Source organism: Engystomops pustulosus, chromosome 4 (assembly GCF_040894005.1).
Source record: "Engystomops pustulosus chromosome 4, aEngPut4.maternal, whole genome shotgun sequence".
In the NCBI taxonomy this organism is placed as follows: domain Eukaryota; kingdom Metazoa; phylum Chordata; class Amphibia; order Anura; family Leptodactylidae; genus Engystomops; species Engystomops pustulosus.
This window is the reverse complement of record NC_092414.1, coordinates 215,093,308-215,110,772: the sequence shown is the minus strand read 5'-3', so window position 1 is coordinate 215,110,772 and position 17,465 is coordinate 215,093,308. Positions and strand designations below refer to the sequence as shown.

At 45.1% G+C, this 17,465-nt stretch overlaps 1 protein-coding gene across 3 annotated transcripts in view; it reads right to left on the bottom strand.

Annotated features, from left to right (window-relative positions):
• The window catches only part of KCNAB3 (potassium voltage-gated channel subfamily A regulatory beta subunit 3), an 82,520-nt gene extending 66,780 nt beyond the window's left edge, over positions 1–15,740 (bottom strand). The window contains exons 1-2 of one of the 3 annotated variants that reach the window (XM_072149914.1): positions 15,491–15,740; positions 12,585–12,818 (exon numbers count right to left, since the gene is read on the bottom strand). In XM_072149914.1, the coding sequence (XP_072006015.1) occupies positions 12,585–12,802 (218 nt within the window). In that variant the 5' untranslated portion in view covers positions 12,803–12,818; positions 15,491–15,740. Of the gene's footprint in view, positions 1–9,008; positions 9,259–12,584; positions 12,819–15,490 lie in introns of those variants that run through there. The other 2 variants (XM_072149915.1, XM_072149916.1) reach the window with 2 other exon arrangements.
• Between the last annotated feature and the right edge of the window lie 1,725 nt (positions 15,741–17,465).

Genomic DNA, 17,465 nt, shown 5'->3' with positions numbered 1-17,465 from the left:
TGTGAACCCTTTATGCAATGTACGATGGAATTAATGCTGCTCTATAAATAACTAATAGTGTTACTTCAGTTTTGTATTAATAAATTAAATAAGGTTAAAGGGTTTTTCCCACCAATCAAGTTAGGCCCCTATGCACGGGATAGGGTCTAACTTGCTGACCGGAGGTGGGGGGGATGAAAGGAGCAGAATGGACAAGCGTGGCAGCCTGTTCTATTCTTCTCCAGGAGCAACAAGGGGTCCGGCGAAGGTACCTCAGACCCTGTCGGACACCCCATTCTCATGTTATGTGGGGGTTTCATCACTGAATGGTTTAAAGACCAAGGTCCACCTCAAAGATTAATGGTCCTGGATGAATCACAACCATGCTGGTAACAACCGATCGGTGATCGGTGATGACGCCATAAGCGGTATCAGCACTATAGAAAATAAAGATCCTGGCAGACGTTATTGAGAATTTTATGGAGAACTGAGGCGAGATTCTCCATGTTAAAATGACACCAAGACCATGGTACTAGGTGCAATAGACTCTAAATCTGTGACATGTAAGTGATGCTCCACCCGGAAGATTTTTCAGAGTATGACTTAGAAGTATCAGTGACCTAGAAGTTCTAACCTCATTATTTGGAAACGAATGTCCAAAATTCTCTTGTCATTGTACAAGAAGGATATAAGAAGGAAAGGACACGATCATCTCCCACCAGAATAATTCATGATGATTTCCATCTTCCAGGTTTACGGCTGGTCGTTGACTTTTGACCCGTCTTGTACTTATCTGTTGACGTTAGTGATTTGTGGGTCTCTCCTCGCAGTATATTTTAGTGGTTTGTTACCTCTGTGGCTCTTACATGTCTCATAGTCTCTTAGATGGTTGAGTGTGGTGGAGGGCACCAGCGAGAGGTACCATTCATCCATTAAGCGCTGACCACTGAGGTCATCTACTATCCATTAGGTTAAATGGCCTTCTAGAATACAAGGAGTAAGGCTCCTCGTCTCCATTTACACATATTAGGAGCGTCTAATCTTATCTCAGACATCTCGCTAATCCATCATTAATGACCTCTGAAGGAAGCATTAGAGATGTACGAGCAGAACACCTTGTCTTCTTCTGCGAAGAGGTCATCTTATGTCCTTAAGGCCTACTTTCTAGTACTAAAACATGGCCAAAACCCAAAGTTGACCACAGGAGGGAAGGTAAACTCGCTGCTGCCTGAGGCGAGGTATAAAATGGCGCCTCCTATTCCCCGTCCAGTATTTATAGATCGGGTCGTTTTTTTAGTATGTGCAGTGTCTCCCACCCATTCTGACCTTGGATGAATAGAGACATTATTAAAGGGGTTTTCCCATGAAAGAATTTTCAAATTTCAATCCCCTAGTGATGTTTACACAATAAACATCATTTTAACGCCTTACTTTACAATGTTACTCAGTGTTATTGCTGTTTTAGCTCCTATCACTCAGTGATGGTCGGTGTAAGATTCCAGAGTGTGAGCGAGGACTCTCTAAGTAGACACTTCATGATCCTTCTGTGCTGTGAGATGCTGTGTGTTGACAATGTGCTTAGATTATCAGGGTGCAAGGTTTATATACACTTTTATTTACATTCTGAACATTCACTAGTATCTGACACGGAGAAAGAGAGATGAGACAGATCAGAGAAGATGAGATCCATGAGAGGCATATAATACATAATGACTCTCTGTCAGCTCTGCTACATGTCTGCTCTGCTACATGTCTGCTCTCACACTCAGATCTGATGTGCCTCCCTCCCCCTCCCCGGATAAAGAACTTATCTGCCTGTAGCTTGTAGCTTTACTCAGGATGGGATGTGTTTGCCGGCAGGAAGTCAGTGTGAGTGTCTGTGAGCTCCGTCCTGGAATGCAGGGGCTTCCCCGACCCTAAGTCAGAAGATACAGGATCGTGTCTAAGGGTAACTGAAATTGTATATACCAGGACAGATGCAGGTTGGGAAATGCTGTAGTTTTGTTAATAACAGTGAATTAGAGAGTTACTTTGTTATCCTGAGTACATTTAAAGGGGTATTCCAGGATTATGAACGTCTGATACATAAACACTTGATGCTATAAATAAATGAATATAACAAAACTCAATGTCATTATTCACAAAATGGAGCTTAAATAGTTTGATTTTATGAATCACAAAATGTTATGGCCTCTCTAAAGTAGGTGGAGTTATCACCAAGATGGCCGCCACTGGAAACTACAAATCCCATGATCCTTTAGTTCTCAGTAACTCCTCTTATGCTTTGCTCCCAGTGATGATGTAACAGACTGTCCTGCTCTGTCACCATAGTAATGATGTATAACTGCCATCACCACACACCGGCCATACTGGATGCACTGCGACCAACCGACTACAGCCAAATATAGTGGTGATCACATGACCTGCCCAGGCAGGTACAGGACATGTGATGTGGACATGTGACCAGCAGCCATCTTCTGTCCTGTGTCTTCTCCGCGCAGAGGAAATTAATGGACTGATTAACGGGACAGGAGCATTTTAATTCTTCATTACAGTCTATGTCACCAGCATTTTCTGCTAACGGGAGCAAAATGTTAAATAACAACTAATTACACATTAGCTTATATTTTAAGGACATCTTTTCTATATGAATTATGCTGATTTCTGGAATTCCCCTTTAAGAAACCTTTGTTTTGTAGGAAAACCCCTTTAAGTGTCAGGACCTGCTTTGTAGTAGATGATTTTGTGCCTCTTGCTGCCCCCTATCTTGCTCCAGGTTGTGCATCCAGAGGCAAAAGGCTCAACTCGCCTCATGGCTGGTGCACTTTTGGTTGGCCATACGCCCTACATAGTTGTTAGTCAAATGTTTGTTCAGGCAAAAGTTACCTTGCTTAACGTCCCCATACACACGCATGCGCGAATCAGCCAGTGGGTCGTCTAAATACTTCTGCTCCAACTCTCTACGAGCTACTTATTTCCTCTGCTGTGATGGAGAAGTGTGAGGCAGCTATACACATGGGATAGTAGTCCCTTCTCTCCGAGTTTGCCGGTTTGGCCACCCTCCATCTATTGGTGAGGCTAGCTGCTTTCTGTACTATGAAGGTCTTTTCTCATAGGACCTCCTAGTCCAAGTCCAAGTGCTCTGATGTTAGAGCAGCTCCTGCTTGGATGATCTGGCCCAGTCTTGTGTTCCATGGTTGTCCATGCCATGTTGACCTCTTGTGTCTGGGCACATGTTAGATCACACATGGGTTATGGAAACAATTACCTGGTGTTGTAGGATTCATTGAGCATCTGCTAGGTCCTAAGGCAAGACCCAACTAACCAACTAACATGGACTATTTTATGGTACTTCCCGGAGAATGGAGATACTGGACCGTCTTACGTGCTAGGAGTCGTCAGTGTTGCAAGGAAACCTGAGAAGAACCTTATACCAACTTTGGATTGGAAAAAAAATATAGTATAAAAATAATAAAGGACATTACTCATAGATCCAGGCACCGGGACTGTGGTATCTTCTTATATCCATGGCCTCCTTCCATGGAATGTTTTATGTTATACCAATGAGCCAGAAGGGCTTTCCCAGAGCCCTTTAATGCTGTAGCTTCACAGACTGTTACAGTCTCTCTCCTTCCCCCTCCCTCTGCTGTATGGGAGGAGAAAGTGGTCCTGCACAGTGTAACAACCAGTGCAGCTACAGTGTGGAGGAGCTCTGGCAACGCTCCCTAGAGTACTTTAGGTTCATTAGCATAATTTTTAAAGCTGACTTTAGTTTACCACAGTCCCAGTGCCTGGATCTACGAGTAATGTCCCTGGTTTATCGTGATGGATTTTGATGGTCGATTTCCAGTGACACTATAGATACATGAATACAATCTTTTATGCTAAAATACTTCTTGTTGCTCCTGAAAAATGTGGAAACGTTCCAGACTTCTGTAAGGCGTCCTTTTCATATTTAGGGGGCTTTATCTGTAGAATATGGTCATTCATAGTGTCTAATTTATATGGTTATAGGACCTGGCTAAGGGAATCCCTCTATGATCTGTACGTTCTAGGGAGCTGGTAAGTAGGATACAGCACTGCCAGACCCTCCTGACCGCTGTCCTGGAGATCGGGTGAAGCGCTGGCACAGCACCTCACCCTATATCTGAGAGAGCAGAGCCTGTGTACTCTCTCCCTCTTCCGTCCTGACATGAATGTAACTTCCGAACCCTATCATGCTGCCAGGTACATGTCAAGACAGAGCTAGGTGATGGGGCCAGAGAAGACATTGCTGTATGAAGAAGAGGAGTAAGTATGGATGGAGGTAGCAGAGCAAAGTGTTTTCATGTCAGTGAATGGATGTAGATGAGCTGCGTAGAGTGTACGGATGTAGCTGAGCTGCGTAGAGTGTATGGATGTAGCTGAGCTGCGTAGAGTGTATGGATGTAGCTGAGCTGCGTAGAGTGTATGGATGTAGCTGAGCTGCGTAGAGTGTATGGATGTAGCTGAGCTGCATAGAGTGTATGGATGTAGCTGAGCTGCGTAGAGTGTACGGTTGTAGCAGAGCTGCGTAGAGTCTACGGATGTAGCAGAGCAGTGTAGAGTGTATGGTTGTAGCAGAGCAGTGTAGAGAGTACGGTTGTAGCAGAGCAGTGTAGAGTGTACGCATGTAGCAGAGCTGTGTAGAGTATATAGATGTAGCAGAGCTGTGTAGAGTGTATAGACCAGTAGGTCTTGGATCTGCATTTTTGTGGGGGGTCTCGGATATTTTTTAACACTATTGATCTGATCCTGGGGTTGATATTTCTTTATAGAGGGTCTGGGGTTGGTATTTGCTCTGGGATCTGGTCTGGGGTTGGTATTTGCTCTGGGATCTGGTCTGGGGTTGGTATTTGCTCTGGGATCTGGTCGGGGGTTGGTATTTGCTCTGGGATCTGGTCGGGGGTTGGTATTTGCTCTGGGATCTGGTCTGGGGTTGGTATTTGCTCTGGGATCTGGTCTGGGGTTGGTATTCGTACAAGTGTAGAGGGTCTGGGGGCTGTATATATTTGAGGGGTACTGTCTGGGCTGTGATTTCTCTGAATGCTGCCAGTCCTGTAGAGCAAAGGGATGGGGAAAAAAAACCCTTTAATAATTTCTTGGATACACACAAAACCACAAGGTACAAGCCGCACGGTGAATAATTCATCTGATGCGCTGGATTTTTAGTATGTACTCGTCCTCACAAACCACCGACTTCCCGCTCTATGTCTACACAGCGGCTGTAAATTATGAAGGTGATCCCTGCAGCTAGGAGCCGGAATCCCTCATTTACAGATGATTGCCGGGCGCGGCGGCGGTGTTGTACGATAGACACATTGTGCTTGGAATTAGAGTTCTGGCTGCGTTAATTAATGGGATGCATTAACTTAATTAAGGGGGATGATGGATGGAAGGACATGGTGTAGTCTGGAGCCGCTGTAGTTCCTAGAAGTCGCCTCTAGATGGCGGTAAAGACACGTGCTTGTGATATTTAGTCGCCCGCATTCTCCACCAACTGTGTTATTATCAAAGCCTCACATCTGGTGTATCTAAACCTATGAAGTGCTGTGCTGTCTGCTGAGAAGCTGTATCTAAGTAGATTATGTGTACATATAATAAACTATTCAATGGTGAACTGCTATATCCTAACTTATTATGCATCAAATGCATCAAACTCTGTCAAGTGCAATACCGAGCTGCTGTATCTAAGTCTATCCAGTGTGATACCGTCTACCGAGCTGCTGCATCTAAGTCTATCCAGTGTCATACTATCTGCCGAGCTACTGTATCTAAGTCTATCCAGTGTCATACTATCTGCCGAGCTACGGAATATGATGCTGATATATACAAATGATTACTATTGGAAGGAACAGAGGTCAAATAAGACATTGGGGGTCATTTACTAAGGACCCAAATTGCTTTTTTTTTCATCAAGTCTACCGAATGTTTCCGATTTGCGTCGAATTGCCCCGGGTTTTTTGGCGCACGCGATTGGATTGTGCCGCTTCGGCCCCGGCATGGATGCGACGGAACTCAGGGGGGCGTGGCCGTCGGAAAACCCGACATATTCGGAAAAATCGTGGTATTTTTAAAACAAAAAAAAGTATCGCTTGACACGCACTTACGTGCACCAAGAAATAGAAGGTGAACTCCAGCGGACTTCAGCGCAGCAGCGACACCTGGTGGAAATCGGGCACACGGACCTTAGTGAATCCCGGCCGGACCAGAATCAGCGTCGGAGAACCCGCCGCTGGATCGTGACTGGACCGGGTAAGTAAATGAGCCCAATTGTGGTCATTGAGGACCAGTCTTAGTATCTTCTCTCCTCTAAACCCCGACACAATGATGGAGAACGTTCTCCAATGTCATGTGTGTGAATGTCATATCCTCTTCTGTGCAGTATATAATCTCTGCAGCGCCTATACGCGATCTTTCATCAGTTTCCTCCGGAGCAGATGTTTGTGACAGACGGCAGGCACACAGACATATGCACACGCAGACATGGCCTCCTTCCCAAGGTTACCCACGGCTCTGCACGTTATCAGCCTCGGGGCAGCAATCCCTTATATACAAGGTTACACGACAATGTCGCCTGCACCAGGATCGGTGGAGGTGGCTGAAGATATAGTGGAGTTGGTGGAAACTATATGTGAGACCCCATCATAACACTTGGATGCCAGGACACAGGTTGCTTTCATTGGCCCTAAAACATTGAGGGGAGTGTCAGGGGCCAATGAAGGGCCAATAAAGTGAAGGCCATAGTCCTTACCTCATAAGCTGGACACATATTGGGGGGTTATGTGATCCTAACTGTACACAATCAATCTCCCTTCCAGGACCTTCTGACAGTATTCATGAATACAAGCTTAAGATCCTGGAAGGGAGATTGTTCATGGACAGCCAATGTCACATGACCCTCCATCTGCGGCCATTTTATGGACAGGGACAGCAGCTTATGAGGTAGAAGACATGACTAAACCACGAGGCTTTACTCCACCTGGTCGCGGCTCCAGGATGGAGGACCTGGGGCTCATCAGCCGTGCTCCCTCGGAGGAAGCCAATTCAGTGGATTTCACCAGAATGGTGAGAACACCGATGTCCGTGGCAAGTGTTCCTGCCCCCGATCCAGCATTGTTTGGCGTCTATTGGTGAGATTTGCGCAGCAGACACACAAGAGCCCCGTTGTTACACATGGGGAGTCCCACAGCCTACTCTCAGGCATCAGAAGCTCAAAGCTTCTTAATATGACATGACTTGGCATAATCAGAGCACCGGAACCTGGCATCTCTAAGTGCTACACCAGGTGCTATCTGAGCTCCAAGAAGTAGACCATATTTCACGTCAACCAGCACCAGATGGTCAGGCTCCTATCAAACTCAACACAACTGAGGCCAGTGATATGACGCAGCAGCAGTCACGTACCATTGACTTAGCATCGAGGCCGTGCCCTGGAGAGGAGCCTAAAACAGTATTATAATCCTGGATAACACTTTTTACATTTGCATTTGGCAGATCTCATACCTTTTTCACGGAGGACCCACAACAAAAAAGCCGATTTCTGCTGCAGCCGTATGCGCAGCCTCTAGGGGTCGCTCACAAATTACTTGGCTCCTCTACTGATTTTTGTGTCTACTGCTGAACAAATGGAATTGGACTTGTCCTGCTGATGCTCCAATCCCAGCAATACTAGGTCTGGCAGCTGTACCTTTCTATATGGTGAGCAGTGGCAATGTATTTCGCCATGGCAGCTACACCCTAGGTCAGCGGTGGTGACCCTATAGCACAGGTGGCAGAGGTGGCACTCAGACTATTGTCCCAGAACAGAGTTCACCAAATCTTCCAGCAGTCCCAGGCAACTTAAGAGTTGCTGCCCCAGCGCTATTTTAAAGCGACAATTCATTGGCTACGGGAAAAGCGAGAAGGTGTTGAAAGAACTGCAGTGTCTTTGGAGGTCCTCCTGCTGGACCCACCATTCTCCGTCTGCAGAGACCCTGGTGAGAAGCTACAACGAGAGTCTGAAGTTGCCCTTCTTCTTTCAACTGTATTGGTGGCCTCAGGGGGCTGATACGCTTGAAAGATGAGGAAGAACAGGGGGCAATAAGTTACTGCTTAAAATGCCATGTTGGCACTTTTCAGTAAATAAGTGGATTTTGGTTGTGGTTTTGGCACTCTCCTACCCCTGGTCCAGAGGGCAGATTAGAGCCTAGGTTCTCAAATGTTCTCTACCATTCCCAGGGTTATCTTTCTGAATGGATTGGTTATAAAAGAGTGTATGATCAGTGCACAACAGATTTCATGCACATTTAAGGTTTTTTAGTATAAGGCCACCCACAGGGGCAGATAATAGGGGCAAACTGAGGAGGGTGGCATCTGATCTGCCTGTAGCAGTAGTAGAGACAATCATCTTTGAGGAATTTTTAGATATGTCCCATCATGGGAGTGCGCTGTCATCCATCATCCTCCACTAATGATGGAGCGACAAGACATATATTCAATATTATGGAACCATCGGAAATTGGTGAACATAGTGCCGGGGCAGATCCAGAACCCCCACTCACTGTTTCTGACTATTAATTATTGATGGGACCTTCTCCAGGACTATATGACTCCTTTTAAGCAGAGAAAGAGCTGAGATAAAAATAACAAGTTAGACAAAAAATTTTCCCCAAAAATTATAGACCAATCTTCTCAAATGACCAGTTAAACCCTCTATTCGCTATATGGAAACCATCAAGTTTCATGTAAAAAAAAGCCACTTTATAAAAAGTTTTGCAACTTTCTAATATACTTTACATTTTAGTTCTTCTGCATTTTCAAGATCTCTGCATGCTGTCAGTAAGTTGGGACCTTCAGAATAGGAAATTAACATTCTGATGTCCTCCAGGGATGGAAAGTTAAGATATTGACTAAATTCCATATAATAGGTAAGTTTTTTAGACACAATAAAAAGTTCTACAGATCTGGAAAGTTCTGAGCATGATTAACATATGTTTTATGGAGTCAAGTGTAGAGTTTCTAGAGGTTACCTGTATCTCATGCTCTTCTGTGTCACTGAAACTCCATGTATCCTCATGAAGTTCTCTATCCCACGGTCTACCTGTCGACTAGAGACCCAACGATTAGGTGGTGAATGACCCTCTCCTGATCCGGAGCCCAAAGCTCTGCGTTTCCATCCTCCTCCAGCCTTATGATGAGGGCTCCCGAAGATGTCATTGTAAGGCGCTCGATAGGCATACATGAGGAGACAACACAGAAGGTTCTCCAAGAGATGGACAACTGGAGATGATTTGGAGACCAAGAAGAAAAAAAATGGAAATAATTTGATGAGAGGGTGAATGAGTTGTGTAGAAGGCGAGTAAAAGAATTGAACAGAGATGAAGAAGAGGTTAAAAGATGATTGAGAGAAGAGACCATAAGAGAGAAGGCAAGACCGGGGATGTAGACAGTGGGTGAACACTGGAAAGATGACGCATTAGTCTCGCCTGAGATATCTCGCAGACACACGGAGCACGACATTCGTGTCTCTTCTAAGTCTGGGAGCCTAAGGGGGCACAGCTGAGGCACAGAACTGTGCCAGGGAGCGTGTACGGAATAACAGGATGGAAAAGGGGAGACAGAGGGCAACGGGGAGAAGAGCCAACCAAGTGAGAGACTGAGATTAGAGCGGACAGATCGACATAAGCTGAGTTCACGTACAGGGGAGGGTAGAGAGCGATGGGAACAAATATTGAGGAGTGTTCAGACCTATCGGTGCTTCTTCCAGGTAGAAATTTAAAAATGGACATCATGATGGATCCAATTCATAGGGATAAGACAATGGTGTCTTAAGATAATTTGTTATTTAGTGTCATCCATCAAGATAATGAGTTATGGAAGAATTTTGGCTACATGTACACAAGAGTAAATTAAAAAACTAACTAACAAGACTAATGGGTTTTTCCAAGTCTTTGTAAGACGAGGCTTTGCCAATATTTGATCCTGATACGATCCTAAAAGCCAAAACAAGATCAAATGGGTTGTGTATAAAAGCTGAAGAGCGTAGAAAGATACAGATGTTATGAGGTTACGTCGGAGAATGAAGATGGTGGTACATGACTTCAGAGAAGAACGGACTGAGAAGGAGCAACGTGTTACTGCCGCCTACTTAGCATCTTACAACCTCCGACCCTACATGTGTTTTTTCTTCTTAATGTGCAGAAAAGGATTGTGGGAAGATGACAAATCCGCTGGGGGGGGCAAACACTACCCTGACACTAACGTCCCCTGACACCTTTTAGGACAACACTTCCCGTGTGAGTCACATGGATGCTCATAATAACCTGCAGCATGATTTCTGTTCACCAGACCCTTCTCCCGCGTCCCTCAGTCAACGAGACTCCGCTCTCGTTATCTCTGCTCACAAATATAATAATCACAGAAAATAGGGTCAAGTCTTATTTCATTGGCAGCTGCTGGCAATAAATTTTACAAGAGGGAACGAGCTCCTTTTTTCGACTGTTGTGGGTTGTGATTTGTCCGACCACTATGAAGAAGAATGTTCTACACTTTATCCCAGGAGGAGCAGTGACATGAGATATAGAAGCTTGGATGTCACTGCTTAGAATGCAGATATGTTACCCCCAAAGATGAAAGTTCCGGAAAATTGTCCACTTTATTTAAACTTATAAGTTATCCACCTACTGAGGCTCCTAACGATTGGTAACGATCTAGAAGGAAGTGGACTATTCTTTGTGCCGATTGTCCACGTTACCCACTTTCCAATAGTAGATGGAACGGGACAGGGTTCAGGGTGGTCCAGGTGGGAGATACACACTTCAAAAGAATTCCCAGTCCCAAGCTGTCGTAGATTTGAATTTTGGTGCGTGAGACTTCTTTGGACACTTGAACTGCTTAATTTGGTACACCTCAAGTCAGCAGGAGAATAGATAAAGTCTGGTGTGAAAAAATACCCCCACTATTTATACTAAGGTCCTAAACCAAGAACTTCCCTCTTACTCAAGCTGTAAGAGATGAGTGACACTACCCAGATTATTACTGTGAAACTTGGTGGATAGATGTCCATTCAGGTTAATACAAGGGGTAAGTAGTCAAACAAAGTGGAGGATACCGGTGTGGTGCTCAGTCCTATCCAAACGTGTAGAATATAGTAATAGAGGAATGGCACACACAGTCTCACGGCCAGAAGAAGGACAATTCATCGCGAAATGGCCGTCACCTCTAGATAGACCGTCCTGCAATGACTTCCCTCCATACACTATCTAGACCATCACCGGTGGTTTTTGTGAGTCTGCTTAAATAAAATTAAAAAATATATATTTTAATTCACGACTTGTATTACTAGAGCCTACCTGTCAAGATCTTCGGTCTGGTAATGTCTTACGTAAAAAGGGACAACTCTTCCGATGGAAGTATATAACAGGAGATGTCAACTGTGGACCAGAGTTGACACTTCTAGTATATAAAATCTCCTCTTTGACGGGACACATTTTGGGTACAATATTTGCTTCATCCCCCATCTTGGGCTTTGCAAAGGCATTCAACGATGTCCCACTGAGACAACTAATTGGTAAAAAAAGGGCCAATCGTTTTGCAGGAATTGTGTGCAAGTTTCTTTGAAAACTGCCTGAAAGATCGTATACAGAGAGTTGTGGTCAACGATTCCTACCAACAATGGTCACCAGTCATAAGTGGTGTAAGAGGTCCTCATCCAATTCCTTCCCTTCTGTGGTTGACCTTGATGGACAAACTGGGGGTCATTTACTAAGGGCCGGATTCACGTTTTCCCGACGTGTTACCCGGATATTTCCGATTTGCGCTGATTTCCCTTGATTTGCCCCGGGATTTTGGCGCACGCGATTGGATTGTCGCGCATCGGCGCTGGCATGCATGCAACGGAAATCGGGGGCGTGGACGAATGAAAGCCCGTCGAATTCGGAAAAACCACCGTATTTTAAAAAAAAAAGTGTTGCGGGACTCGCGCTTACCTTCACTAGAAATAGGCCGGTGTACTTCAGTGCATTCCGGCGGGCCTTGGGGAACTTCAGCGCAGCAGCGCCACCTGGTGGACGTCGGAGGAACTACCTTAGTGAATCCTGACGGGACCCGAATCCACCGCAGAGAACGCGCCGCTGGATCGCGAATGGACCGGGTAAGTAAATCTGCCCCAATGTGTTGTCTTTTTCAACTGTATTAACTATGTATCCAAACGCCGATGTAATATGTAACTTAAAACATGTCTTAAGATGTTATTGGATGAGCAGAAGGGTTTGAGCTAACGACACCAATAAATCGAATCAATTTATCGTAAAGAAAAAGCATAAAATGCATAATGCGCCTTTAGATCTTCTCCTGGACATCTTCAAGTGAAGCTACCAGAATCCAAAAATACTCACGATACTAGTAGATGGGATCTTACTGATTAAAATTTTGAACTTTTTTGATAGTTAGTAAAACTAAGAACAAAAATTGGCCCCCAAAAAATTCAATCTTGTTAAATTTGCTCAAATTTTCAATTTTATTCTGTGCCTCTGCTGTAGGCACTTTTTAGTTGACCTCCAGATTGAACGATGCAAGGAATCAGTATAATAGTCATAGCCACTCACCTGTATCTCATGCCACTTGGGATTCCTTGGCCCTGGGAGTCTTGGGTTTGGGAGTCTCGGGAGTTGTTGAACAGCTGAGATCCGGCCGTGCCGTTCTCTCCTCTTTTCTTTAGATCCAGTCTGGGCTTCAACTTTTTGGAGACGTTAAAGCCGTACAGTTCATCGACACTAAACCTCCCCGCCCGTCCGAGGCTCCCCCGGGGAGGATGGGAGAACATCCCGACTGGTAGAAAGCTACAGGAACAGGGGAAAGAAAGGAGAGAGAAGGAGCAAACACATGGAGAGTCTGCTGGATGGGTGGTGGTGGATGATGGGGAGGACAAAAGATTCGGGTGAAGGGCAGGGGGTATAATGGGGGTATTTGAGGTAGTAAATGTAAGGTAGGTAGTGAGTGCTGGAGGATGAAGTGAAGACTAGTAGTTTCTGAATGACAAATGGAGAGTAAAGCAGGTAGGTAATGAGAGGATTAAGAGCGTAATACAGGTAGGTAGGATAATACAGGTAAGTAGTGGAGGATATAGAGAATAATACAGGTAAGTAGTGGAGGATATAGAGAATAATACAGGTAGGTAGTGGAGGATATAGAGGATAATACAGGTAAGTAGTGTTAGATATAGAGGATAACACAGGTAAGTAGTGTTAGATATAGAGGATAATACAGGTAAGTAGTGGAGGATATAGAAAACAATGCAGGTAAATCGTTCAGTATATAGAATATAACACAGGTAGGTAGTGGAGGATAATACAGGTAAGTAGTGGAGGATAATACAGGTAAGTAGTGGAGGATATAGAGGATAATACAGGTAGGTAGTGGAGGATATAGAGGATAATACAGGTAGGTAGTGGAGGATAATACAGGTAAGTAGTGGAGGATAATACAGGTAAGTAGTGGAGGATATAGAGGATAATACAGGTAAGTAGTGGAGGATATAGAGGATAATACAGGTAGGTAGTGGAGGATATAGAGGATAATACAGGTAGGTAGTGGAGGATAATACAGGTAAGTAGTGGAGGATAATACAGGTAAGTAGTGGAGGATATAGAGGATAATACAGGTAGGTAGTGGAGGATATAGAGGATAATACAGGTAGGTAGTGGAGGATATAGAGAATAATACAGGTAGGTAGTGGAGGATATAGAGGATAATACAGGTAAGTAGTGTTAGATATAGAGGATAACACAGGTAAGTAGTGTTAGATATAGAGGATAACACAGGTAAGTAGTGTTAGATATAGAGGATAATACAGGTAAGTAGTGGAGGATATAGAAAACAATGCAGGTAAATCGTTCAGTATATAGAATATAACACAGGTAGGTAGTGGAGGATAATACAGGTAAGTAGTGGAGGATAATACAGGTAAGTAGTGGAGGATATAGAGGATAATACAGGTAGGTAGTGGAGGATATAGAGGATAATACAGGTAGGTAGTGGAGGATAATACAGGTAAGTAGTGGAGGATAATACAGGTAAGTAGTGGAGGATATAGAGGATAATACAGGTAAGTAGTGGAGGATATAGAGGATAATACAGGTAGGTAGTGGAGGATATAGAGGATAATACAGGTAGGTAGTGGAGGATAATACAGGTAAGTAGTGGAGGATAATACAGGTAAGTAGTGGAGGATAATACAGGTAAGTAGTGGAGGATATAGAGGATAATACAGGTAGGTAGTGGAGGATATAGAGGATAATACAGGTAGGTAGTGGAGGATATAGAGGATAATACAGGTAGGTAGTGGAGGATATAGAGGATAATACAGGTAGGTAGTGGAGGATATAGAGAATAATACAGGTAGGTAGTGAAGGATAATACAGGTAAGTAGTGGAGGATAATACAGGTAAGTAGTGGAGGATATAGAGGATAATACAGGTAGGTAGTGGAGGATATAGAGGATAATACAGGTAAGTAGTGGAGGATATAGAGGATAATACAGGTAAGTAGTGGAGGATATAGAGGATAATACAGGTAAGTAGTGTTAGATATAGAGGATAATACAGGTAAGTAGTGTTAGATATAGAGGATAATACAGGTAAGTAGTGTTAGATATAGAGGATAACACAGGTAAGTAGTGTTAGATATAGAGGATAATACAGGTAAGTAGTGGAGGATATAGAAAACAATGCAGGTAAATCGTTCAGTATATAGAATATAACACAGGTAGGTAGTGGAGGATAATACAGGTAAGTAGTGGAGGATAATACAGGTAAGTAGTGGAGGATATAGAGGATAATACAGGTAGGTAGTGGAGGATATAGAGGATAATACAGGTAGGTAGTGGAGGATAATACAGGTAAGTAGTGGAGGATAATACAGGTAAGTAGTGGAGGATATAGAGGATAATACAGGTAAGTAGTGGAGGATATAGAGGATAATACAGGTAGGTAGTGGAGGATATAGAGGATAATACAGGTAGGTAGTGGAGGATAATACAGGTAAGTAGTGGAGGATAATACAGGTAAGTAGTGGAGGATAATACAGGTAAGTAGTGGAGGATATAGAGGATAATACAGGTAGGTAGTGGAGGATATAGAGGATAATACAGGTAGGTAGTGGAGGATATAGAGGATAATACAGGTAGGTAGTGGAGGATATAGAGGATAATACAGGTAGGTAGTGGAGGATATAGAGGATAATACAGGTAGGTAGTGGAGGATATAGAGGATAATACAGGTAGGTAGTGGAGGATATAGAGGATAATACAGGTAGGTAGTGGAGGATATAGAGGATAATACAGGTAGGTAGTGGAGGATATAGAGGATAATACAGGTAAGTAGTGGAGGATATAGAGGATAATACAGGTAGGTAGTGGAGGATATAGAGGATAATACAGGTAGGTAGTGGAGGATATAGAGGATAATACAGGTAGGTAGTAGAGGATATAGAGGATAATACAGGTAAGTAGTACCTGTAGGACAGGATAATGTAGGGTATATGTGATATGGGTGGTGGGTATTACAGGGGAGCCGGAGGTAAGTGGCTGTCACAGCAGCGCAGTGTAGAGTCCCAGGTAAGTAGTGAGCTGTGTGGAGCCGGTGATAATCCCCGGACCCTTCTCCATGGTGAGTCTTCTCCCTGATGTTGGAGGGTTGTCCCTGTATATATAGCGGGGTCCCACCTGTAGCTCCTCTCGCTCTCTCTCTCTCGTTGCTGTCCCTGCGGCCCCCTCCCTCCGCTCCCTACTCCAGATTAGTAGAGCGATTAGCAGCTCACATCCAGCCAGACAGATGGTCTGCAGGGCATCGCCTTCCCTGCAGAGCGTCGCTCTCCCGAGACATATAGGGCATGGTCTCTGCCCATCGTTGGCACATCACCTCGCTCGTGTCCCTCTGCGCGGCGCACATCTGTCGCTATAACGCGCCCTGACGTATGTCTCGGGGCTCCGGGGGAACAGATCTGACAAATTATAGTCCGTTTAAAGGGAAATGTCCCCAAACTTCTTCTCAAAGATAAGAAGATAAGGGTTCCTATAACTTCCCTTTATGTGGGTGGCTCGGCTTTAGGTCTTGTAACAAGACAATGAGTCCAGTGATTTCTATCGTGCGTAATACAAGCCTGGCGCCGGCGCTCTGATAATACGGCTGAAGTTACCGTCCATGTATCATCCTACAGACACTGGACCTTTAGTCTAGCGCTATTGAACACTAGAGACGTGTCAGCGTCATATTCTGCCCTATACAAAATATTGCACTAAGGGCTCCCTTGCTGTGCTCAGACGATACATCGGTCTCATGCTGGAGTCCAGCTGGATTGAACAGCAGAGAAGAAATCTTTTCCTGTAGAAACCGTCCACACATCAGTCCATCAATCATCTTCTCAAAAAGCATGAAGGTCCAGAACCGAGTTTTGGATTAACGCTCCGCTTGTGAATACAGCTGGACTCAAGCATGAGACTATGTAATCTTAGAGTAATGCAAAGAAGCAACAGACTATATTAGGTTTCTAACATCCGGTACTGGTTTCTACAGGGGGTACGGAGAGTATTCATACAAAAGTTATTTTTTTGCTCATTAAGGTGCCGTCTGCCCCCAGTAATTTGCCCTCTGCCCCCCCCCCCAGTAATTTGCCCTCTGCCCCCCCCCCAGTAATGTGCCCTCTGCCCCCAGTAATGTCCACTCTGCCCCCCAGTAATTTGCCCTCTGCCCCCCCCAGCAATGTGCCATCTGCCCCCCCTGTAATGTGCACTATGTCCACCAGTAATGCACACTCTGTCCCCCCCAGTAATGAGCCGTCTGCCCCCAGTAATGTGCCGTCTGCCCCCAGTAATGTGCCCTCTGCCCCCCAGTAATGTGCCCTCTGCCCCCCAGTAATGTGCCCTCTGCCCCCCAGTAATGTGCCCTCTGCCCCCCAGTAATGTGCCCTCTGCCCCCCAGTAATGTGCACTCTGCCCCCCCCAGTAATGTGCCCTCTGCCCCCAGTAATGTGCCCTCTGCCCCCAGTAATGTGCCCTCTGTCCCCAGTAATGTGCCCTCTGCCCCCCAGTAATGTGCCGTCTGCCCCCAGTAATGTGCCCTCTGCCCCCCAGTAATGCACAATCTGTCCCCCCAGTAATGTGCCCTCTGCCCCCCAGTAATGTGCCGTCTGCCCCCAGTAATGTGCCCTCTGTCCCCAGTAATGTGCCCTCTGCCCCCCAGTAATGTGCCGTCTGCCCCCAGTAATGTGCCCTCTGCCCCCCAGTAATGCACAATCTGTCCCCCCAGTAATGTGCCCTCTGCCCCCAGTAATGTGCCCTCTGCCCCCTAGTAATGTGGCTTTTGCCCTCAATAATGCACTCTGTCCCCCCAGTATTGTGCCCTTTGCCCCCCAGTAATGTGCCCTCTGCCCCCAGTAATGTGACCTCTGTCCCCCAGTTATGTGCCCTCTGTCCCCCCAGTAATGTGCCC